This window comes from Nycticebus coucang, chromosome 15, assembly GCF_027406575.1.
Source record: "Nycticebus coucang isolate mNycCou1 chromosome 15, mNycCou1.pri, whole genome shotgun sequence".
In the NCBI taxonomy this organism is placed as follows: Eukaryota; Metazoa; Chordata; class Mammalia; order Primates; family Lorisidae; genus Nycticebus; species Nycticebus coucang.
Genome location: NC_069794.1, coordinates 70,523,135 through 70,550,163, shown reverse-complemented (window position 1 = coordinate 70,550,163; position 27,029 = coordinate 70,523,135). Strand labels below are relative to the sequence as shown.

At 36.7% G+C, this 27,029-nt stretch overlaps 1 protein-coding gene across 2 annotated transcripts in view; it reads left to right on the top strand.

Moving 5' to 3' along the window:
• The window catches only part of MICU2 (mitochondrial calcium uptake 2), a 179,509-nt gene that overhangs the window by 36,996 nt on the left and 115,484 nt on the right, over window positions 1–27,029 (top strand). For both annotated transcript variants that reach the window (XM_053563059.1, XM_053563057.1), the window contains exon 2: window positions 19,208–19,349. In XM_053563059.1, coding sequence (XP_053419034.1) covers window positions 19,208–19,349 — 142 coding nt within the window. The remainder of the gene's footprint in view (window positions 1–19,207; window positions 19,350–27,029) is intronic.

The following is a 27,029-nucleotide window of genomic DNA, read 5'->3' as shown; positions in this document are numbered from 1 at the left end:
AAAAAATAATCCATCATGACCAGATAGGCTTCATCCCAGAGAATGCAAGTTTAATTAAACACCTGTGAATCTATGAATGCACTTTATTCATATAAATAGAAGTAAAAGGAAAGACCATGTGATCCTCCTGAGAGATGCAGAAAAAGCATATGACAAAATACAGCACCCTTTTTATGGGACATTCATCAAAATGATAGAAGCCATCTACAACAAACCCACAGCCAACATCATATTGAATGGAGAAAAACTGAAAGCATTCCTGCTTAGAACTGGAACCAGACAAGGAAGCCCACTATCACCACTGCTATTCCACATAGTGTTGAAAGTCCTAGCCAGAGGTATCCAGATGAGGAAAGAAGAGGTCAAATTATTGCTGACAATATGATTTTATACCTGAAAAACCCTAAGCACTCAACCAAGAGATTCCTGGAATTGATAAATAATTACAGCAACATTTCAGGTTACAAAATCAGTATACACAAATCACTAGCTTTCATACGTGCCAACAACATTCAAGCTGAGAATCAAATCTAAGACACAAAACCCTTCACAGTAGCTTCAAAGAAAGTGAAATACTTTGGAGTATATTTAAGAAAGAGATGAAGAATCTTTATGGGGGGACTTCAAAACACTAAGAAAATAAATCGCAGAGGACATAAACATGGTAAAACGTCATACTCGTGGATTGGTAGTGTCAACATTGTTAACATGTCTATACTACCTAAAGCAATTTACAGATAAAATGTAATTCCTATTAAATTACTGATGTCATATTTTGCCTTTATTTATTTAGACAGTTTCACTTTGTCGCCCTCAGTAGAGTGTTGTGGTATTATAGCTCACAGCAACCTCAAACTCTTGGGCTCAAGTAATTCTCTTGCCTCAGCCTCCCAAGAAGCTGGGACTACAGGCACCTGCTACAACGCCGGGCTGTTTTTAGAGATGAGGTCTTGCTCTGACTCAGGCTGGTCTTGAACCCATGAGCTCAGGCAGTCCACCCACCTCAGTCTCCCAGAGTGCTAGGATTACAGGCGTGAGCCACTGCACCTGGCCTGTATTTTACAGATCTTGAAAAAATAGTTCAGCAATTTGTATGGAATCAGAAAAAATCCCAAATAGCCAAGGCAATCTTACAAAATAAAAACAAATCTGGAGGCATCACTTCATCAGACTTTAGAATATACTAGAAAGCTGTAGTAAGCAAAACAGAATAGTGTTGACATAAAAACAGAACAGAGCATACAGATAGGAAACTATCTTCATGTTGCCATCTGATTTTTTTTTTTTTTTTTGTAGAGACAGAGTCTCACTGTACCGCCCTCGGGTAGAGTGCCGTGTGCACGGCTCACAGCAACCTCTAACTCTTGGGCTTACGCGATTCTCTTGCCTCAGCCTCCCGAGCAGCTGGGACTACAGGCGCCCGCTACAACGCCCGGCTATTTTTTTGTTGCAGTTTGGCCGGGGCTGGGTTTGAACCCGCCACCCTCGGCATATGGGCCCGGCGCCCTACTCACAGCCACAGGCGCCGCCATCCGATTTTTGACATGGCAGACGAAAGCATACAGTGGGTAAAAGAATCGCTATTCAATAAAAAGTGCTGGGAGAACTGGATAGCTGCATGTAAAAGGCTGAAACAGGGTCTGCACCTCTCACCACTCACAAAAATTAACTCACAAATGGCTAAAAGACTTAAAACTAAGTCATGAAACTATAAAAATTCTAAAAGGAAATGTTAGGAAAACTTGTATAGATATTGCCCTAGAGCACTGGTTCTCAACCTTCCTAATGCTGTGATCCTTTAATATAGTTCCTTGTGTTGTGGTGACCCCCAACCTTATGAAAATAATTTTATGTTTGGGGGTCACCACAACACAAGTAACTGTATTAAAGGGTCATGGCATTAGGAAGGTTGAGAACCACTGCCCTAGAAAAAGAATTTATGAAGAAGACCCCAAAGGCAATCACAGCAACAACAAAAATAAAGGAATGGGACCTAATGGAGATAAAAAGTTTCTGCATACCCAAGGACACAAAGAAGCAAATAGACAACCTACAGATTTGGAAGAGATGCTAAACACTTGATAAAGGACAGATAACCAGAATCTATAACAAATTTAAGTAAATAACAAGAAAATAATAACCCCATTAAAAGTTAGGCAAAAGAAAACAAAAGGTAGGCAAGAGACATGAACAGAAACTTTTCTAATGAAGATAGATCAATAGCCAAAAAATACATGAAAGGTGCTCAGCATTTCCAGTCATCAGGGAAATGCAAATCAAAACCACATTGGGATATCATCTAACCCCAGTGGGAATGGCTCACATCATAAAGTCCCAATGTCACAGATGCTGGCATGGATGCAGAGGGAGAGAGGAACACTCATACCCTGTCCTGGGACTGCAAACTGCTTTTACCTCTATGGAAAGTAGTATGGAGGTTCCTCAACAATCTTAATGTAAACCTGCCTTTTGATCTTACATTCCCTCTACTAAGTATTTACCCAAAGAAAAAAAGACATAATAAAGATGCTTGCCCTCGAGTATTCATAGCAGTACAATTCACAATCACAAGGTTATGGAAACAACTCAAGTGCCCAGCAATATATGAATGGATTAATAAAAAAAATAAAAATGGAGGCAGTTAAAGGAGAAAAGGGACTCAGTACTAACAGTGGTAGCAACTGAAGTAGCAAGTGGGACATTATTTTCCATTTATTTAGTAGTTTTACTTTAGTTATGCTTGGTGCCACCTTTAAAAATACCACAAAAACCTTGTTTGGTTTTTCTGTCATCCTATAACAAGTTCTATTGTTGAATTTTAAAAAGTCTTCACTGTTAAAGTACCTTCAGAAATCACTAAATGGTAGTATGGATATCTTAATCATGAAATATGTCAAAAAGAATAAGGTCAAAGTGTAAAGGAAAGTTTTGGCCAATCCTTGCCACGTCTGAAATTATTTGCTCTATATTTGTGAATAGTACGTAACAGATACAAAGCAGGTCTTTGCTCAAACAATAAATTAATTTGCCAAAATACTATATAATTATATCTGTATTACTTTGTGTGTTATATATTTATAATGTGTAATTTATTACTTTATTTACTGGTGATTTAATTTGTAAACATCAAAAGAAATGACTGGCATACATCTTTGCTAGTAAACAACCTGGTTTGGTAAAATGTCTCACCCTCTGTTCAATTTTTACAGATACATTTTAATAGCAAAATTTTGTCTTAGAAATATTGTATTACACAGTCTGCCAGTGAACTCCAAGATAAAGCTGAAAATTTCCACTAAAGTCTAAATCAACCATGGTATAAGGCCTGAAATCCATCAAGCCATTAATTCAGATTTACAGAAAGAAAGCGTGAAGCAGCTGGTGTAATCCAGTTTCAGAGCATTCTGTTTCTGAGATTCCATTGGATTCTTTGGTACAATTAACACTGCCACCACCTGTTGATGGCTTTACCCCTTTCTTCTCATTATGAAGTCATTCTTTTAATCAAAAGTAATTAACAGTATGCAGTAATCTGTGGTTATGGTAAAGGGAAACAAAGGGCCTTTATGTCTGTCTATGTGCATTCTTTGTGAAATTTCACTTGGCAGAGTATGAACCTATTTAAAGATACTTTAATTAAGTTTTAAAATATGTAAGCATAAAAACTAAACTTCTGCATATTGGTTCAAAGACTGAAATATATTTTAAAATTATTTTTTAGTATTACACTTTGAGTTTGGAATTGATTCCCATTCATAAAGACCCATTTATTTATGGCACACTTTTAGTATTTAACAGTGTAAACCATGCACTAGGCATTGGCATACAGAGAAAAAAAGATAACTTCATGTTCTTGGATACTTCACTGTAGTCGAGAACAGGCACTTCCAGCGCAGGGTTACTAAGGCTTTGATAAAAATTTATTCAGTGTTCTGTATTCTCAGAAGGGAGGATACCTAACCCAAAATAGGTACTCCTGGAAGACCTCTGGAGGAAGTAACTACTGAATTCTTAAGTGAGCCAAATGAAAATGTGGGAATTTAGGACATACTTTGCTTTGTGAAAGGTTTTAATTATAATCAAAAGCAAGTAAGTGGTTATATAATCTGTCTTCAGGAAAGGTTTACTGAAGTTGACTCAAGGCAGCCAAATGAATACTGAAGCTAAGAACATGTTAGCAAGTCTTAACAGTTTTAGAAAGATCTTGTTAGCAATGATCAAAACTAAAGTTGACATTTTAAATAAGTATAATATTCATCTTGTACAAAAAAAGTACTATCAGTGGAAGGTGGGCTTTTTGGAGAACTTTTTTTAAAATTTCAGTTGATTTAGGGCATACAAGTTAAGGTTTGTTACACGGATATATTGCAAAGTTGTGAAGTCTGGACCTTTAGTGTATCCACCACCCAAATAGTATATACATTGGACACCACAGGTAATTTTCACCCCTTTTGATTCTCCAGTGCCCATTATGCCACTCTGTATATAGTGGTATAGTTTAGTGCCATAGTTTAGTTCCCACTTTGTAAGTGAAGACATGCGGCATTTATTTTTCTGTTTCTGAGTTACTTCCCTTAGGATAATGGCTGCTGGTTCCACCTAAGTTGAAAGGCATTATTTCATTCATTCTTATGGCTGAGGAGTACTCCATGGTTTGTATACAGACACACATGGCGCACGCTCTTTCTTTAACCACTCTTGGGTCTGTGGGCACTTAAGTTGATTCCATATCTTTGTAATTGTGAATTGTGCTGCAATAAACATACACGTGCAAGTGTCTTTTTGATAGAATGATTTCTTTTCCTTTGGGTACTCAGTCTTGGGATTACAGGACCAAATGATAGATCTCTTTTAGTTGTTCGAGAAATCTCCATACTGATCTCCATGAAGGCTGTACTATGTACACTTCCAACAACAGTATCTCATGTTCCCTTTACACAGCATCCATGCCAATATCTATTGTTTTTTGATTTTTTTTTTTTTTTGCAGTTTTTGGCCGGAGCTGGATTTGAACCTACCACCTCCAGTATATGGGGCTGGTGCCCTACTCCCTTGAGCCCCAGGCACCACCCTGTTTTTTGATTTTTTTAATAATGGTTATTCTAATTGAAGTAAGATGCTATCTCATTGTAGTTTTAATTTGACATTTCTTTGATTAGCAATGTTGAGCATTTTCTCATACTACTTGGCCATTTGTATATCTAAAAAATGCCTGTTAATGTCATTTGCCCACTTTTTAAGGAGGTGGTTTATTTTTTGTCTGCTATACTGGGTATTAATCCTTTGTAGGGCACATAGTTTGTGAACATTTTCTCCCATTCTATAGGTTGTCTATTTATTGATACTTTTGTTCATAAGCTTTTAGTTTAGTTAAGTTCTAATTACTTTTCTTTTTGTTGTATTTGCTTTTGGGATCTTAGTCATAAATTCTTTGCGTAGAGCTATGTCCAGAAGAGTTTTTCCTGGATTTTATTACAGAATTTTTATGATTTTAGGCCTTAAATTTAAATGTTTAATCCATCTTGAATTAATTTTTGCAAGTGGTGAGATAAAAGGATCCAATTTCATTCTACATATGACTATCCAAGTTTCTCAGCACCATCTATTCTGTTCATTACTATGTGGTACACTTTTACGAGTTTCATGCTATTTGGATTACTAATGCCTTATAGTATAATTTGAAATCAGATACTGTGATACCTCCAGTTATGTTCATTTTGCTTAGGATTGCTTTGGCTACTCAGGCTCTTTTTTGGTTTCATATGAATTTTAAGATTGTTTTTTCTAATTCTGTGAAAAATGACATTGATGTTTTGGTAGGAATTACACTGAATTTGTAGATTGCTTTGGGCAGTATGGTCATTTTAGCAATATAGAATCTTCCAATCCATAAGCATGGGATGCTTTTCTATTTTTCATGTTGTCTATGATTTCTTTCATCAGTGTTTTGTAGTTTTCCTTATAGAGATCTTTCATGTCCTTGATTAAATATATTCTTGTTATTTTGTTAGAATTTTTTAAAAGGTTTTGTTTTAAAAAGAAATTACAAATTGGCTCCTGCATTCAGATATTCATTATCTTTCCATTTGCCTGCAAGTTTTTTAAAATTCTGATCTATTTTTGTTTTGGATAAAGTTTCCTTTTGTATGCAATCAATATGGATTTCAGGGGATTTTTAGTAATTGCAGTCTTTAACCATATTTTGTGTAGGATTAGGGTGTGAGACTTGCTGTCACTATTCAGCCACAAGCTTTAAAAAGCCAATCACACTCAGGAGGCACCTGTGGCTCAGTCAGTAAGGCGCCGGCCCCATATACCGAGGGTGGCAGGTTCAAACCCGGCCCCGCTGAACTGCAACCAAAAAATAGCTGGGCGTTGTGGTGGGCGCCTGTAGTCCCAGCTACTTGGGAGGCTGAGGCAAGAGAATCGCTTAAGCCCAGGAGTTGGAGGTTGCTGTGAGCTGTGTGATGCCATGGCACTCTACCGAGGGCCATAAAGTGAGACTCTGTCTCTACCAAAAAAAAAAAGCCAATCACACTGTAAATTTCCTGTAAGCTAAGGAAGCAAATGGAGGTGACAGCCATTTGCTGGGAGTTAGGATATAGAAGTTTGAGTGGGTCACAGAGAATGTGGGAGAATAGGGGGAAAGGAGGGCAGAATACTATATGAATGAATCACTTTCCTTCTACAGTTCCAAACTGTAAAATACTTATATCTGTAGACTACAGCTGTTCCCCAAGAAGGGATGAGAGGAAGGAGAAACAGATCCTTTAATCCTTTCCTTCTTTGCTTCATACTATGTCATATATTGTAGGATACAGAATCTTAAATGTTGTTATCCTTACTGGTAGCCTCTGTTTATGACTCAACCCTGTCAAACAGAGGCTACCACTAGGGATAACAACATCCTGTGGTAGCAGTACTTACTTGAAGTTCTCAGTTTCCAGGAGACCTCTTTGCACGGGTAGGTAAGGTTCCTGAAATTAGATCAGAGCTTATATCACAAAAGTTCCTGGTAGTGTTTTGCATCTACTTCTTAGCCTGCCCAAGTAAGAAAGATCACAATCCAGATAAATCTACTGATACCTGTTAGGAGTTTACTATATAAATTTAATTATTTAATCTTGAAAAATATTAGTCTGGCTGCTCATATGTCATGGTGAAAAGTAAGAAATCAAAGTGCCGTAGTTGACAAATAACACGGGAAAAATATTTAACAGAGTTTGAAATTTACTCGTGTAGAACATGCACATTTACTAAATGCACAATACTAAATTACTGGTGGTTCCTTTGCCTTCTTCCCTCATACAACCTTCTATTATGCCTCTCCGCTCTAAAAAGTGAATGCCTTTTCAGCCCTCATTTTATTTATCTTTGATGCTTGGTCACAGGAAATGCATAATGTTTATAAAATAAGTTGTTATTGAATAGCTGCAAGAGAGTTCACAAAGAAGTATTTTACCTTCTCCTATATTGGGAAATAACCTAAAGTAGAAGCTCAATCATTTCTTAAGAAAAATGTTACCTAGTTATGGCTGCAGTTAATGATATTGATGATACTTTGGAGGGGATATTGAGGTATTGAAATTTTAAATTAAGTGTCTAGTCTTTAAAAACAAAAAACACACTTAAAACCTAACTTAAATTTTTCATCTAAGCAGAAATACATGTGTTTGTGGATGTATCCTGGAAGGTAATTTTGGATAAAGGGAAATCAGTGTTTTGCTGGGTAATTTAATCAGGAAAGAGAAAGCTGTTACTAGAAGAGATGATGCTTATTTCTTTACTCATCAGCATCTCCTGACAATGACCACTCTTCTTCACATAGAAATCTATGGAATTTTAAAAAACAATATATATACATGTATTAGAATATACCATTTCATTTTGCCATGCTCATCTAAGAAAAAGCACTAGCTTTCTTCCAGCATCTGGGAAGAAGTCTAGACTGGACCATCACTAGATCAGATGATATTCAGAAGCCATAGCAGTTTGCAGAGCTTCTAGGTTTCACAGGAATGACTTTTGTCTCCTTGACTAATATACCTGTCATTTTGTAGAATTTATTATGAGGCATAGCTTACACAGTGAATATTCTAATTTAGTCTGGCAGTATTTTGTTACATATACAATAAAATCTCCCTAATTCAGAACAAAGTGGAAAATTCTTGTCTAATGAGTGTAAATTCCAAATGTAAAGATTTCCTTTAAGAGAAAAAGATATTCTTTTACTTATACCACAGGAATTTCAAAGACAAGTAATTATGTTTTGTCCAGATTATCGCAAATTCCAAAATAAAGGCCCCAAATAGGGCTCACCATATTTTGTCTAATGCAGTATGTATGTATTAGACATACCAAAAACTATAAAGAGGGCTTTTTTCCCACTTTTTTCTTGAGAAATGCAGAGAACAAAGAATGTCCAACAAAGAACAGAGAACTTTTTCCAGTGTGTCACTTCATGGATAAAAAGTAGAGACAGAATGGTGAAGCACCTGTTGCTTTTAAAGGCAATAAACTGGTGAAATGTTTTAACAGAAGTCATCAGTTTTCAAAGATCTCTTTTATCCAGTTCACATCACTCATTGCTCTTAATTCCTTTGTCACATTTTTGACTGCATTACAAGTAATCCTTGAAATCCATGGAGCATTTTATATATAACTAGAACCATGTGGATGGTTCTCACATGTTCAGTATGGCCTCAAATCTTAGCATATCTTCTCCTTTTTTCTCCTACTTATACTTAGTGTAAAGTATAGGTTAAAGAAGCAAATCATTGTGGTAATAGGAGGAATGCATCCACCACTTTGCATCTATGACAAGATGCTAAATTCAGCTAAAGTCAGTCTGCAGTAGGTATAGGATAACAGAGCCACCAGCAGGCCCTGAGCTGCTCTTTGATCTCTGCCACTGCATTCCATACTTTCCCCTCTCCCTGACCTAGTTCCTCAGGCAGCTGCTTCTCATGCCAGGCCATTGGTTATTTATATGTAACCGTATACATTGGCCAACAGAGTAGATTTGTACAAGTGTCTTATGAAATCTCATTCAGATAATGGAATAGTTCTGTTTAAAAAACTATTGACAATAGACAAGTTGGTGTGAGGAGGGACAGAAAATTCTCTCTAGTCTACCAGGTTGAATAGCTTTGATGCTGTTACTCCTCCTACCCCCACACTACCTTCATTTCCCCACATAATATATAAAGGCAATATGTGCCTTTTAAAAGTAATCTTAATTATGTCCAATTCTCTACTGTGTCTCTTCTGGTATTAAATCCCTAAGTGACTGTTTTTAAAAGGCCAAATCCAGCAATAAAGGGCATTGTAGTTCTAACCTTATTTACATTTTTTGAAAGAGACTAAAGCTCATCAGTCTCTCCAATAATCTTCAGGGCTTATTCAGAGCTAGAAGTGTGTATACATAGAGCAGTGGCAAATAGAGTAACAAATTCAAGTCTTTGTTTCAATAAAGTTTTTTCCCCCACTATATTGTTTAAGTAGAGATTTGATTTGACTTGCTCTTTTCCTGATGCACAGCAATTATTATATTGTCTGTCATTCATGTAGATACTGTTTTCTCTAATTGTTTTTCTTTGTTCCTTTCTTCTGCCTTTTATGTGACTTTTTTATAGTTCATATATTTTCATTTAGTTTATATCTTTTCTGCAGTGTTGATTCTAATCTGTGTGATTTCTTAAAGCTTTCTTTAAGTTTTATAATGATATTTTTCTCTTCTGTGTCTTGTTTAGCTCAACCAGCTTCCTTTTCAAATATATTTCTGTTATCTTGCATCTTTTCTTTGTTCTCTGATATTGTACAGTCCCATCACCTCTTTAATTATCTGTAATTTTTTTGTTTTCTTTCAGAATGTAATTTTCATTGTTTCCTATTACTCCTGCCTTCATTTTTCCCACAATTTTGCAGAGGACCCACATTAAGTTTTAAACAAACATTCTAGCCAAGTATGTTATTTGCCAAAAATAATGTGAATATTAATATATATCCTTCCCATCTCAATCTAAGTACTCTTTTATCTTTCCATTTAAGTATTAGCTAAAGAACAGAGTGTTAAAAGATATGTCGACTGTTCAATCATTCAGCTGTCTGAGAGATTTAAGAAAGAGCTGACCTATGGACTGTTGCAGTAGATCCTAGATCTACAGTTGTCCCTCAGTATCCGCCAACCCCTCCATCCCCACCTCATCACAGATACCAACTCAAGTTTCTTATATAAAATGGCATAGTATTTGTATATAATCTATACATATTTTTATGTATGCTTAATTATCCCTATATTTTTTATAATACCTGATACAATGTAAAAGTGATACAGATCATTGTTATGCTATATTTTGTTTTAGTGTTGTGCTGTTATTTGTTTGTCTTTCTTCTGAATAAATTTTCCCTCACATATGAAGAAGGGCTGACTGTACTGTGGAAGTTCTGTAACATTGTAGGAGTTTCACTTTGTTCCTACGTTTTCAAGTGCCTGCCAATATGGGGCGACATCACCACAGTTGGTAGGTTTCAAGTTAATATACCCATGAATACTGTATTTTCCTCTGTCCAACAAAGTCATAACTTGCTGGTGCTTGTCCCACCTTTAACAAGACGCTGGTGGGAAAAAAAGGCAAGTATTGGGCCTTTAGTGAGTGTAGTGAGTGCTAGAAGCATCAATGGGTCATTTTGCACTTTTCTCTGGTTTGCAAAGTCTCTACAAATTTGGAAACACTGGTAACAGCACTAACCTTAGCACATGTGGTACCTTTGTGCAAATTAGAAAGACATTCCTTCCTCAGTGCCCCTTACTACCATTTGCTAGACAACTGTATGCCAGTTGTGAATGGTGCTCCATAGGATGATGTAGTGCACACAACTGTGTGTGGCAGCCCTAACCATTGGGGTAGTTCAGAATTTCATCTTCTGGTTCCATTATGTCATTCTATGCTCCCAGGAAGAAGCTGGTTTTCAGTTTGAATAAAACCCAAAATCCAAAGGAAAAAAAAAAAACTTAAAACCTGGTTTATGCAGCAGATCCTATAATACCTAGAGATCCCAACTTCTTCAAGTGCTGATAAGTCTCTTTGTTGCCTTGAAACAATCCTCAGTACTTACAAGGATTTTAGACATGAGCAGCAACATATATACTGCAGTTTATATCCTAAATAAATTGCTTAAAATTATAGTTTGCCTTATGATACTTTTTATATGTGTGGGGAATTGGTTTAGCCCTAGAAGATAATGTCACATTTCTCTGGATGTCTTGAAATCCTCAAACCTGTATATCAGCATAATATCAAATTGTTATTCATATAGATGCTTTTCCTGTTAAGTGATACCTCATTGTGACTAAGAATAAACTAGTGGTAAACTTTTAAAAATGTATGTTAGGGCGGCGCCTGTGGCTCAAGGAGTAGGGCGCCGGTCCCATATGCCGGAGGTGGCGGGTTCAAACCCAGCCCTGGCCAAAAACCAAAAAAAAAAAAAAAAAATGTATGTTAACATTATTGGAAAAAAGGAAGCATTTGCATATTGTGGTCTAATTTTATTTGACATGTTAACAGTATTGGACAACCCTAAACTTATGTTTATTTGTATTTTTCTGAAAGACATTGTTTTCACTCATATCATAGCTGTAATCATTTTCAGTTTATAAAAACACAGTCCTAGTATTTTATATATAACATACATTCTACAAAGTACTTTAGATATATAGTAAATCAGTAACAGTGAATTTTTACAGCATCAGTAGAATGTCATATGTGTCAATATAAATGAATCTTACAGATAACTAAAATTACCCTTGTACAAAAGAAAACACTTATAAAAGATTTACATTAAAAACAACTAAACTATATTTTAGATTTTCCTACGTTGTGAAGAGAATATTCCCTGCATAATTAATTTCTCATTTACTGACAGTCATTACCCAGAATAGACCTGTAGGGGCTGTCGATTGGCAATATCATTGATTGGTCCAGACTATTGCAGCATTGTCTGTTTAGCATTATTTTTCTCTCTTGCCTTACTATCAGGCTATTAGAGCTCCCATCTGCTATTAATGTACTGAAATGCAGCATGTAGAATTTAATGTTTTTAAGATGGTGGGGTTTTGAAAGTAAATAACCAAGTTTATTAGATTGCTATAGCATAAGAGTAAATGCTGAATTATCAAGGAGTTATCCTATTTCCGTATTTCCACGTACACTCCAGTGTCTTACATATATGGTGGCTTTTGTATAAATGAACAAAAGAAAATGTCAGAATCTATGATGATCTTTATAATATGGTATGTCTGCTATTCTCTTCTGTCCATGTTTGTCATCTACTTCAAAGACTCTCTGCATTATAGACCTTGCTGCCCAGATCTCAGAACTAGTTTTAGTATAGTTTGCTCTACTATTCTCTTTCTTGGCAAACTCCTACCCATCCAGTAAGATCCAGTTCAACTCTCTCTGGCTCGTAAGTGTACAGGGCAGTTAATTTTTTCTCTCTCTGCCTTCTCATAGAAATTTTCTAATTATTTCTACTAGACCATTTGTTGAAGTTATGATTATCATAATCATAATGGCTAACCTTGATCACTTAATATGTACTGGGTATTATGTAAAGTGTTTCAGGTGTATTATTCCATTGAATGCTCATTTGGGAAAAAGAAAAAAATATCTTTGAGATAGGTACTACCCTGTTTCCTCGAAAATAAGACATCCTTCGAAAATAAGACCTACATAAAATAAGACCTAGTGCATCTTTGGGAGCACACCTTCGGGGAAACAGGGTATTATTCTTTCTGTTTTACACATCAATTAACTAAAAAGTAGTATAAACTTACCCAAGTGACAAAGCTGGGATTCAAATGTAGGCAGTTTGTTATTTATCATCTGAAGGACAGAATGCAGAACTGAAGAACGAATGAGGAATAGAGGCAAGATTGGATGCCTGACGGAGGACAATTCTGAGCATGCTGGAGGAGATTAGGTAGGAGTCCCTGAAAAGAAGTAAAGAGAACTAAGATTTAGGAAATAGGAAGAAATAGCCAAACATGGACGGGGATATACAATATTTGCATTCATTGACAGTTGAGGAATGGGTCTCAAGCTCATATTATCACCCTTCTCTTGCCTTCTGTACTTAGAGAATTATTCCTCTCATCCTTAGTTAATTTTTGCCATTTACAAAGATATAGTTGTTGGTCTATAGCAATAAAAATTTTAGAAATATAACTATACCAAAAACAAGAAAATATAGGTCATCCATTAACATACTTTTAGGATAATATTTTAGTATAATTTTTCACTGCTCTTGTGTATATAGGTGTGTATTTTTAAGTCACTAATGTAGTGTTTTGTGATTTATTTAAATGGTCTCTTTTTAGTGAATGTTTTATTTGTTCCTTTGGTTTTCTTTGTTTGTTCTTGTTGGTTTTGTTCTTTGCTTTTATAAAACATTTAATTTCTTCTACATTTTTACACAAATATTTTATTTCCTCAGATAAATATTTAGAAGTAGAGTTGCTAGACCAATAGATATGCTTTTTAATAGGGCCTTTAATATCTGTTGCCAAATTGTTTCCAAAAGTATTATCACAATTTCATTACTAAATACAAGTATGACTATGATTCCCCCATATTCTCCGAATACAAGTATCATCATTCTTTTGTTTGTCAACTCATTACACAAAAGGAGTATCTTTTGCTTTATATTTATGTTTCTTTGATGTTGAATATTTTTCACATTTTCAAAATGGGAAAATACATTTTGAGTGTTTTTCACTCAAAAAAATGTAGGCATTTTGATTCCAGTTTACTCATTTTTCATGAGTCAGCCGAGGTGCAGAGAGATAACTGGTCCAAGATCACATACCTAGTTAGTAACAAAACTGGATTTTAATCACAAGCAGTTTGACTTTAGTGCCTTAACTTTGCTATTCACTCTGCTTCGTAAGATCCTTTAAGGCTGAGACTTCATGGTATCCACCTGTACATACCCAGAACAGTGACTCTTGACAGGTTCTTAAATGTTGGAGACCGAATTAACTTTTTCACTGCCTAATATGTAAATAATACTAAGCTAGGCATTTGTCTTTGCATTGTTATTCTCAGATATAACTTTGATGTTTTGTTTCATCCAAGCCCAAACTACTACAAATATGCCACACTGAAAAAGAGAAGGTAGTGATTAGAGAAAAGTAAATGAGTAACCAAAATAATACGGTTAATTCAAGAAATTTGAAAATAGCAATGGCAACAACAACAAAAAAGCCACCTGAAACCTATGAAGGGAAGAGGGAGAGAAACAAAGAATACTGGGGAAAGAGCACACACACATGCGATTAGGAAAAGCATGCAGATGAAAGGAAGGAGGGAAGGAAGAAATGAAGAAAGAAAAGAAAAGGACAAGATAGGAGATCATTTTCATTTTCCACCAAAGGTTTGTTATATGTAAACTATGTCTTTATTTGGTTAAGGCAATAAATATTAATTTGACATGCATTAGCCTAAGCTGTATATTATCAGCATTTGGAAATTGGCTAGTTGCTCCCAACATTTACTATAAGTAGTTAACAGGCAAACTAGCTAACCAAGCATTGTGTTTGGACTAGGTGATATCTCTGTCCCTTTTTAACTCTTAAAATTCTGTTATGAATCTCAGTTATATTCCCACTTTAAGGCACCAGGCTAAATGCTTTGCACACACAGTGAAACAAAGAAGAAATTTATGCCTCAGGGTTTATAGTTTAGTTGAAAAATTAGACAAAAAACAGATACCTTGGTTTTTATTACAGTGCATTCCTCAAAATGACGTATATAAAGTATTTTTTCCTCTTAGGAATAATATTATGGTTGATTATTACATTCTTTACCATTAAATTCATTCAGTAAGTCTAAGATCTGATCAAAATAGTTATAAAAATGAAGCAAACCATGATAAGCCTGATAGATAAACAAAAGATTAAAAATGGCTTTGGCAAATTAATCTTCAAAATTCTATGAAGAGCGGCGCCTGTGGCTCAGTCGGTAAGGCGCCGGCCCCATATACCGAGGGTGGTGGGTTCAAACCTGGCCCCGTCCAAACTGCAACCAAAAAATAGCCAGGCGTTGTGGCGGACGCCTGTAGTCCCAGCTACTTGGGAGGCTGAGGCAAGAGAATCGCTTAAGCCCAGGAGTTGGAGGTTGCTGTGAGCTGTGTGAGGCCACGGCACTCTACCGAGGGCCATCAAGTGAGACTCTGTCTCTACCAAAAAAAAAAAAAAAAAAAAAATTCTATGAAGTAAGCATAAATATTTAATACATGTTGATTATATTAGTGATCCTTTAAAATATATATTTTTAATTAAACCACTATATGATAAAGATGACAGATAAAATTATGTTGGTTCACCAACTTGGTATAAGAAAGGCTCTAATAATTTCAGATCAATACTTTTTTCCTCTACGTTGATTTTGTTATAGCAAAGAAACATAATCAGTATATCCTACTTACTTTAAATTTGATTGATCCTTACCTACTTAAATGGTAGGAAAGTAATGCCTACCATTTAGGAAATGGACAACACTTAGCCCAGGGCCTAAAGGATGGCTAATTCTAGTTATGTTCTTTGTTATTCATTCTCTAGGACAGTGCTTTTCAACCTTCATTATCTCACAGCACACTTGAGCTTAACTATAGTTAAACTTTCATAGCATACTTAAATTAGGTTGATCTGAAAAGAGTAAAAAATATGTATATATATATACTTAGGTGCTTTGAACTTCTTTTGAAAATATTTTTTTAATTAATTAATTTATTTATTTATTTGCTTATCTGGGAATTTTGGCCATAACTTTCTTTTTCTCCTCTTTCCGAGTATCCTAAAAGTTAATGAATGAGGAGAAAAAAGCAGTGAAAGAAGATATTTTATGAAAGGAAATAAGGGTTCTGTTAAAGTTCTCTCCTTCCTTTTTTCCCCCTTCCTCCTCCTCTTCTCCCACTTCCTCCTCCTATTTTCTCATTCCTCTTTTTCTTCTCTTCTATTGTTGATTTCTTCTCCCACTGAGATTTATACAGTTGGAAATGCCCTATTACTGTGGGGCAGGCTCCTGCTTTAGCCGTGATAGTCTCTGGCTCTCTTGCTTACATGTATCTTTTTTTTTTATTATTGTTAAATCATAGCTGTGTACATTAGTGCAATCACGGGGTACAATGTGCTGGTTTCATATACAATCTGAAATATTCTCATCAAACTGTTCAACGTAGCCTTCGTGGCATTTTCTTAGTTATTGTATGTAGACATTTGTATTCTGCATTTAGTAGGTTTCGCCTGTACCCATTCTAAGATGCACTGTAGGTGTGGCCCCACCCATTACCCTCCCTCCACCCCAACCTCCCCCCTCCCTTCCTTTTGAAAATATTTTAATTAATTATCTTTAAAATTTTTTGCAGTGCACCTAAGATCCTCTCACAGCACACCGGTGTGTCATGGCTGGTCAAGGGCCTAGCTTAAAAAGCCTATTCTTTTCTGAAAGCTTCCTCAACTATCATTATCTGCGCTGCTTTTTCTCTTTTTTCTAATTTATGTAGTAGGAATTCTGTTTGTTTGGGTTTTTTTTTGTGGTTTTTGGCCGGGGCTGGGTTTGAACCCACCACCTCTGGCATATGGGACGGGTGCCCTACTCCTTGAGCCACAGGCACCGCCAGTAATAGGAATTCTAATAGAAGCTAGTATTAGGATAGTGGTTGCAATTGTGGGGCTGATGTCATACTGTCTGTGCTGTCACTTACGTGCTGTCACTTACATGCTGTTAATATAGCCAAGCCGATTAACCTTGACAACCTTAGTTTTTTCTTCTGTAAAATGAAGATAAAAATGTACTATTAGGGGGATTGAAGGCTTGAGTGGGAACATGTGTGTAAAGATGTTAGCACCCTACCTTGCTTATACTATTACACATAATTAATAAACATTAGGTTTTGTTAGTATTTTCTACTATACAATTCCCCTCCCCCCCCAATCATGCTGCAGTGTCCCAATTAGTAATGTTCAGTTAAGCATTTACTTCAAAGGAGATGGGACTTAGGATGAATGGAAAGACTCTAGCAGTAAGAAATGGGAACATAAGGGTTCCACTGTATATTTTATAAGGGAAATGATAGGATTAGAATCTACAGTCGCAATGATCTCCAAGTGATAGTTGTATTTTCAATAAGCAAAGCGTGAGATGTAGTGGAGAGGATTAGGAAAAGGAGAGACTCCCCGTTTCAGTTAGTAGAATAGGTTTTTTTATTATTGTGCAGTTGCAAGAAGGAAAAGCTACCATACCAAATTGAGTTTGGAAGATGAAATGGAAAAGACACGAATGCTAGTTATTTAAGTCTCTTCAAATTAAAAACCAGAAACAGCTCCTTTTCGGCTGATCTCAGTTCTCTAATATTAATTCTTTCCCCTAAATTAGACAGTGGGTTTCCTTCAGCAGTTAGTTTTACACCATTTCAATTCGAGTCAGTCACTGAACATCACCTGTGTGTCTGAGTAAATCACAGGATCAATACTAAGTATGAGAAGTAGGCGATGTGTCCAGGAAAGCTACTATGAGTCTAAGCTAGAGCAGTGTCCTAGGAAAGCAATCTAGGATAAAAACTGCTGCTAGTGGAGTCCACAGAATATGTAGTCTCGTGTCAAGATTCCTGCACTGACATGGGTATTAAGTGTAGCTGCTGTGTCATTTTCCTCCAGTCAGCCTGGTCTACAATGCCTAGTCGTGTGTAGAAAGTAGTGTGGTAGTTACTAAGAGATTAAAACCCTTTGAGTCAGACAGACCTGTTTTTTTAGCCTAGCTCTATCATTTACTTTTGAGTTCTGTATTGCTTGGGATTGTGGTGAGGATTAAATAATCCATGTAAAGTGTTTCATCTAGTGCAGTGCTTTAAGCACATAGAAGTGCTCAATGAAAGGTTAGCAATAAAGATTTCACTATTCTATCACCAGAAGGGTATTCAGCCTTCTTTCTGTTCTGCCACACATCGGAAGAATAAGAGTTGTCTTGGGGAAAAAAACAAAAAAAAAAAAATCTTTTTTAATTAAAAAGAGTTATTTTGGACCAAACATTAAATACACTAAGCTAATTAGCTAAAAAAGAAAAAAAGATCTGTGTATACTTTTCATGATATCCAGCACCACAGATAAGCAAAAAAATTCTCAAATAATCTGCATGTGACCCACAGGCAGCAAGTTGGACACCCCTGGATGTCCTACTGCCTGAGATACAGTCTCTTCCACTAACAGTGCTTTTACCCATTTTTATTCTTTTAGTTTTTTCTGCTTATGGTTTTCTCACTTATATTTCTGAAAGCAGAGCTGGTTATCTGACAGTGATATATTTTATCTGCATGAAAGCACAACTTTATGTGTTTTATTGCCTGCCTATCTCTCTGTTCTTGTCTTTGGCCACTCTCCTCTATGCTCAGTCACTCTGATAACACTGGCCTTCATGCTGAAACATACCAAGCTTATTCCCACCTCATGAACTTTGTTTTTTCTTGAAAAGCTCTTCCTCCAGAGAGTCGTAATTCTTTTTTTTTTTTTTTTGAGACAGCTTCAAGCTGTCCCACTGGGTAGAGTGCCTTGGCATCACAGCTCACAGCAACCTCCAACTCCTGAGCTTAAGCGATTCTCCTGCCTCCACCTCCCAAGTAGCTGGGACTACAGGAGCCTGCCACAATGCCGGGATATTTCTTGGTTGTAGCCGTCAATTGTTGTTTGGCAGGCCCGGGCTGGATTTGAACCCACCAGCTCAGGTGTATGTGGCCGGCTCCTTAGCCGCTTGAGCCACAGGCGCAGAGCCCATTTAGTCTCTTTAAATGTAACTTCTTCAAAAAGGCCTTCCCTGACTATCCCATCTAAAGTATTATCCCATATCACTTCTGTACTCTGCTTTATATTTCTTTGTGATACTTTTCAGCATCTTGCATTATTTTATAAGTTTACTCATTAATTATCATTCTCCCTTTCTGAAACGTAAGTTCCTTGGGTTAGTCTTCTTTACTGCTTTATCTTAGTGCCTAAAATAGGGCATGGTGGGCACTCAGTTAATATTTGAATGATTTAAGGGGTTGTCAGATCTAAACATAAAAATTATTCTTTAAAGATTCTTCTATTAGAACATATTATTCTAGAAGTAGCTGAATTTGGAAATAATATTTAAATTTTAATTTCTTTTTCTTTTAGAAAAATGCTGACCCTGGCATAGTAGACAAATCATCTCTTCGTAAACAGCGCTTCATGCAATTTTCGTCACTAGAATATGAAGGAGAATATTATATGACACCACGAGACTTCCTCTTTTCAGTAATGTTTGAGCAAGTAGAACGTGAGTTGGTTTTGTTTTTAAGTTAAAAAAATCAAACTTTAGGGTCAAAAGCCTAATTTTAAAGATTGTTAACAGTTTTCCATTTTTATTATCATCTTCTTTGTACCATATATTTACTTACTATTTAGACTTTTCATTCCTTATGACACAAGTGTAGTTAAACTTATATATTTATCATAGAACTAGTTGTCTTATATTATAGGTTTTTCTACACTTGATCTTAGCCAAAAGGCTGAGAAGCGATATATTATAGGTTTTTCTAAAGAGACAGAGAAAAAAATAGGTTAAGTTTTTAAGAGACACTAAATATGTTGTTAATAATTAATTTCTCCAGGACAAACTAGTTTATGGTTGTATTAATGTTTTAATTGAGAAAAGGAAAAGAAACTAGACTATAGGCTAAAAGAACAACTGAAAGCAATCATATCTTTGGTAAAAAATGCAGAAAATATTTACTAAAAAGCAAAAATTCAAAACCTATAATTACATAATTTTATTTGATAAACAGATAACTCAGACATTTATTCCAAACCCTGTTAGAAATTCTTAGTTTTATTTACCTTTTCACTTTGCATAGAGTGCATTTTGCCCCATCTTCTTTGCCCATATTGCAGAAGTAGCCTATGAAAACTTCTTGTCTTCCTGACACCTTTCAAGGTATGCTGGAGTACTCCGTATAAATAGTTGGCTATGCAACAGCTGAAATGGGTAAGGGCAAGGTGAATAGTTGGAGAAGTGTAGATTAACTTACAAAAGGATGAGAGGGTGTGGGAAGGCATTATAAGTATTGAGGGATAGCTTGAACAAAAACAAAGTGGTCATGGTATAGTCTAGGGACAGTAAGTTCACCAATCACTGGAACCAAAAGATTACTTTGGGTAAGAGTAAGACATAAAATTGAAAAAAAAAAGAGGTTAGATATTAGGATGTCCCAAAAGTTACCCCTAAAGTCACCATACATAGGGAAATTGTAGCTAAATGTATCTTTATTTACAAATATTCATTACAAAAATTTACAAAGAGGTGAACAACACGTAGAGAATATTTTGTAAAGAAAGAAACAAAAAACAAAATCCATAAGTAGAAAATAGATATGGTAAATATATTAGTCCACCTTTATAAATAATCCCTTTAGATATGGCCTGCATACAGCAATTAAAAGGTATATTTAATGCATGTTGTCTACAGGAAACCTGCTTTAAATATAAAGGCATACATAGATTAAAAGCAAAGGGACAGAGAAAGATACGCAATGCCAACACTAACTAAAAGAAGGCTAGAATAGCTGTATTGACTTCACATAAACTAGATTTCAGAGTAGAGGAAATTACCAGGGATAAAAATAGGCATTATGTAATGATTTTAAAAAAGGGTCAGTTCTCCGAGATGATACACTAATCTTTAATTTGAGTACTCCTAACAACAGAGTATCAAAATACGTGAGTCAAAAACTGATAGAACTTCAGGGCAGAATAGATGTATTCTTGGAGACTTTAAGAGCCTTCTGTCAATAATTGACAGATCCAGCAGGCAGATAACTAATATAGCTGAACAGAACAGCACTATCAGTCATCTAGTTCTGACTGACACTTATATAGTACTTCATTCAGCAATAGCAGAATATACATTGTCAAGCTAATCTGAAATCCTGTATCAAAATAGGGATTATAAAACACATCTATAATTTCTACAGTAGAAATTATACAAAGTATGCTTTCAGACCATATAAGACTTAAACTAGAAATCAGGTATAGAAAGATAGCTGAAAAATCTCAAAATATACAGAAGAACCTCTGTAAATTGACCATCGAAGGATTTTAACAAACTGGCCAACATGTGGAGGCAATCAGCATAAGGAACTAGGCCTGTGGTACATTGAATACATGCTGCACATGTCTGGTCTATGAAAATTAGGTCAACTTAAGGAGGTGGTCATTGTAGGAAGGTGGTCAACTATTGAGTTTCTACTGTATTTGGAAATTAAATGGCACACTTCTAAATAACACATGGGTCATAGAAGAGATCTCTAAACGAATTGTAAAGTATTTTGAGGCCAGGCATGTTGGCTCACATCTGTAATCCCAGCACTTGGGAGACTAAGGCAGGTGGATCACTGGAGGCCTGGAGTTTGAGACCAGTTTAGACAATACAGCAAGACCCCATATCTAAAAAAACTTAAAATTTGCCGGGCCTGGTGACACATGCCTGTCGTCCTAGCTATTCAGAAGGCTGAGCCAGGAGGATCTCTTGAGCCCAGGAGTTTGAGGCTGCAGTGAGCTATGATCACATCACTGTACTCCAGCCTGCGCAACACAGCAAGAAGACCCTGTCTCTAAAAAATAATTTTTTTAAATAATATAAAATTTTTTTGAACTAATGAGAATGAATATACAATTTCTCAAACCTTGTGAGATTCAGTGAAAGCAGAGCATAGAGGGAAATTACCAATATTAAATGTAGGTATTTGGAAAGCAGAGAGATCTAAAATCAACAACATTGCCAAGCATGGTGGCTCATGCCTGTAATCCCAGTACTTGGGAGACTAAGGCGGGTAGATTGCGTGAGCTCACGAGTTCAAGACCAACCTGAGCAACAGCGAGACCTCATCTTTAAAAAATAGCTGGCACTATGGCAGGTGCCTATAGTCCTATCTGGAAGTCTGAGGCAAGAGGATCGTTTGAACCCAAGAGTTTGAGGTTGCCGTGAGCTAAGATGTCACGGCACTCTACCAGGGGTGACCAAGTGAGACTCTTGTCTCAAAAAAAAAAAAGTTAACAACATTACACAATATATGCAGAATGTAACAATTCAAATTGTACCCACTAAATCTGTTACAAGAAATAAATAAAATTTAAAAAGGAAATTAATAGAAAAAAATTAATGAAATCAAAGCTGATTCTTTAGAAAGAGTCAATAAAACTGGTAAGCCTCTAGCTAATCAAAGGAGACTTAGGGGAATATATATTGAATGTATGGTACCTATTCTGTAAGAATCCTGTAAAAGACAAAAATAAGTTATTTTTAAAGTTGGCTATTTAACCTTACCAATTTCTTTTAGGAAAAAAATTATACTTTTTTTTGGAGAAAATACCTTAAGGGAGCTATGTAGTTATGAAAGGAAATACACGTTTAGTATAGCAAATGACACAGAGAGTTAGACATAGATGAGTTAATTTTTTTTTTTTTTTTTTGTGAGACAGAGTCTCACTTTGTTGCCCTTGGTAGAGTGCTATGGCATCTTAGCTCACAGCAACCTCAACTCTTGGGCTTAAGCAATCCTCTTGCTTCTGCTTTCTTTTTTTTTTTTTTTTTTTTGTAGAGACAGAGTCTCATTTTATGGCCCTCAGTAGAGTGCCGTGGCCTCACACAGCTCACAGCAACCTCCAACTCCTGGGCTTAAGCGATTCTCTTGCCTCAGCTTCCCGAGTAGCCGGGACTACAGGCGCCCACCACAACGCCCGGCTATTTTTTGGCTGCAGTTTGGCCGGGGCCGGGTTTGAACCCGCCACCCTAGGTATATGGGGCCGGTGCCCTACCAACTGAGCCACAGGCGCCACCCTTGCTTCTGCTTTCTAAGTGGCTGGGACTATAGGCACCCGCCACAACGCCCAGCTATTTTTTAGTAATGGGGTCTCACTCTTGCTCAGGCTAGTCTCTAAGTCCTGAGCTCAAGCAATTCACCTTCCTCAGCCTCCCAGACTGCTGGGATTATAGGCATGAGCCACTGAGCTGGGCTGATGAGTTAATTTAACTCCTAATGAAGAAATGAGGCCAGGAGTAGTGGCTTATGCCTGTAATCCTAGCATGCTAGGAGGCCGAAGTGAGTGTTGCCTGAGATCATGAGTTTGAGAACAGCCTGAGCCAGAGGCAGACCGTGACCTCATCTCTAAAAAAATAGTCAGGTGTTGTGGAGGACGCCTGTAGTCCCAAGCTACCTGGGAGGCTGAAGCAAAAGAATCACTTAAGCCCAAGAGTTTGAAGTTATTGTGAGCTGTGATGTCACCCTTGCCGAGGGTGAGGGACTCTATCTCCAAGGAAAAAGAAAACTGGCAAAATGTATTTCAACACGTATATTTGATAAGACTTAATATTTATAGAGTATATGCAAAAGTACAAATCAATAAGAAAAAGGCAATCCAATCAAAAAAATGGGCAAAAGAAATAGGCATTCACAGAGGAAACATATAAAAGCAAAGAAATAAGAGCCCTTATTAGTGTCTAACATAAGATGATTTTTATACCCATTTGAGTAGCACCAGTTATATCTGTTAATAACAAAGGTTAAAGAGGATGAAGATAAGGGAGGACTTTTATATATTGTTATTGAAAATGTCAGTTGAAGCTACTACTTTGGAAAACAAAATTTGGAACTCTTCTTATAAAGTTAAACATTAACATGACTTCCAACCTACAAATCCCATTCCTATGTATACTACATGCCCAACAGGAACACTTGCCCATACATGTGCACTGGGATATATGTATGAGAATTGCTTACAATAGCAGTGTTACATTACCAAAAAAGCTGGAAACAACCCAAAATATATTCCACTGTGTGAATATATATATACTAAGAGAATGGATAAATAAATTGTGGTATTATATATTCACACAGTGGAATTTTACTTATTAAAAGTGAACAAATTCAACTTTCATCATGAAGCATGAATAGCTCCGTGGGCGTACTTCCAGTAAAACTAGTGAAAATTTTCCAAGAATATCCTTTCAAATCTCTGGAAATAGTCCTAAGGTTATACAGAAAATTAGGAAATTTTTTTAAGAAAATCTATTAAAATTGGATAAGAAAAAGGAGAGTCTAGGGTATTTGAACTAAGAACCGCACCCCCCCCCTTACTATGCAGAATCCCATCTTGTTGAGATGAAAACTCATGCCAGACTTGAGCAGCCAAGATCAAAGTATTTCCTCTCCCCATACCTCCTAGTCAGGGCTTTCTTCTAAGGAGGAACAGGACATCGGCATTCTTATCCTGCCCCCAACTACCTGTTGCTGAGGCTAAGTTCTGGGGAGTGTGGCTGAGAGGGCATATCCTCCTTCCATTACAGCCCTCACTTTTGAGATGGAGGCTCTATGTTGGGCTCTGTGCCCAAGAATGCTGTATCCCAGCTTGTAAGACAGTGGTTTCACACTGGGAGGGGCAAGTCAAGAAGACCTGTGGTTATTGCTACTCACCTTCTAGAGTACAGGTGTCACTGCATACTCAGAGAAAGAGAGGTATGTCATTGCCTCCACTCCCAGCCCCACAGAGCCCTGGCCCAGAGCTTTCTGCAGGGGTGTGAGGGTGGTTAAAACAGGTAAAAGAAATAGCTCTTTCTTTTCTTCCCAAAGAAACTGACTTCATTTTAAACAGAAAATGAAGAAGTACAGGCCCAACGGATACTCTCAAAAACAGGTGGGACAGTTGTGGTGAAAGGTAATTGGGAGGACATTGACAGATAGTAACAATAAAAGGACAAATTGTAGGCTGGTGCTTCGCAGAAGAGAACTGGGGAAATAACTGTAAGGAGCCCTCTGGAAATCATCACAAATATTAAACACTGATCCTTCAAAAGGACCCTAAATTTGATCGGATCATCTCTAGAGCAGTTTATGTCCCAGGTCACAGAAACTGCTTGTGATTGCAACCAGATCTCCCAGGTAGCAGCAAAATACTTCAGAATAGCCATGTTCAAAGAACTAAAGTAAACTATGATTAAAGATTATAACATTTTCGCTTTTATTGTTCATTGGAATGCAATTAAACTATCTGAATTTGATTAAACTATCTCAACTTGATTTAGCTAAATCAAGAATTCAGTAATTTTGCAGGCCAAATAATACATCCTTTATACATGTGATGTACTTCATCTTCATTTTTCATCATGGATAAGAAGAATAATAATCTTGGTTGCATTCCTGCAGATCATGGTGAACTGCAAAATAAGGAAAAACAGGGCCAACCCACTGACCCAAGAAAGATATAAAACAATCTAGGATTTATTAGATCCCAAACTCATTTTTACCTGGTTTTTACCTTTTGGCATTTTTTGCAAATAATACCTTATTAATAGTAGTTGCTGAGGCTTATGTAAACCCTCTCCTCATGCCTCTTTAAACCTTCCTTGTGCCATGGCGTGCTTGGGAGTGGTGAATACCATCCTCAACCCTCCAGTGTACACTCTAAAAACCATAAGGCATGTTTCTTTGAGACTTGGATTATCTAGCCAAAACACCATTTTCCCTTCTTTAAGTTCTTTTCTACTAAATTCCCTTAGCCTTGTAGTTCTTTAGTTCTCAATTCAGGGACTTTTATTCTTAACCATTCTCTTCCTGTATCCATTACCTGGAATTGCTCAAGTTTTTAAATCTCAAATCTCAGAATCCCACTCTCTGACAACAACCTATTAATCATTAATTATACCTTCCACATTACCTACTATCTAATCCAATTCTCTGGTCTCATAAAAGCTTCCAGTCTCAACTATTCCATTATTCCCAAGTTCATCATTCCTTTTAGACCTTCTTCCTTCCTTGTAGCTACAGGGTTTGTCATTGTGTCACTCTTTATTAACTATTTGTAAATATCTTTCTCCTTTGTTTTTGTTGTTGAACTTAGCCTCCTATGAGAAAATCATAGGATTGTATAGATTGTAGCCACCAAATTTATTGTCTTCAACTTCAGCTAGATTCTCCAAATCATCTTGTACATTAATTAGCTTTCTCCCATTCCTTTATCAGCTTTTCTGAACTTTTGCTTTTTTCTGTTTGTTGTACCACATCCTTCCTTTTATTTTCTTTTTAATTGTTGGGAATTCATTCAGGGTATTAAAAAAACAGGTTACACTGATTGCATTTGTTAGGTAAAGTCCCTCTTATAACATCTTTCCTTTTATTTTATGGTTTTGCCTATTTTTAATTTTGCAAACTAAGGCCATAAGCCAAGGAGTTCTTCAGATCCCTCCCTCATTGCCTGAGAACCTGCCTACAGCCTCTCCTGACCTTTCTAATTGGAATAGTGTTCCGTACCCTGCAGAGGCTAATTCTGCCACCCTCTCATCTAGTTCCAGCCTTCTTTTTCTCTCTACTGTGTCATTCTTTGAAACTTAGAGGTAGTCTTATTCTTTGTTATCTTGAGAAATCTTTAAACATTAGAGATGTAAATTTAAGAGTCTTCAGCATAGGGCGGCGCCTGTGGCTCAGTCGGTAAGGCGCCGGCCCCATATACCGAGGGTGGCGGGTTCAAACCCGGCCCCGGCCAAACTGCAACCAAAAAATAGCCGGGCGTTGTGGCGGGCGCCTGTAGTCCCAGCTGCTCGGGAGGCTGAGGCAAGAGAATCGCTTGAGCCCAGGAGTTGGAGGTTGCTGTGAGCCGTGTGAGGCCACGGCACTCTACCAAGGGCCATAAAGTGAGGCCCTGTCTCTACAAAAAAAAAAAAAAAAGAGTCTTCAGCATATAAGTGCTATTTAAAGCTAAGATAATTCAGGAGATCTCAAAGCTCAGTTTAGATAGCAAAGATAAAGGACTGGGGCTTGAGATATTCTAGTACTTAGAGACTGGAGATTTGAGGAGAACCCAGAGGAAAGTGAGAAGGGTTAGCTAAAAAGGTAGTAAGAAAACAGGAAAGGAGGGTATTGGGAGATTCAAGGAGGAAGGAATAATCAACTTTGAAAATGTCATTGAG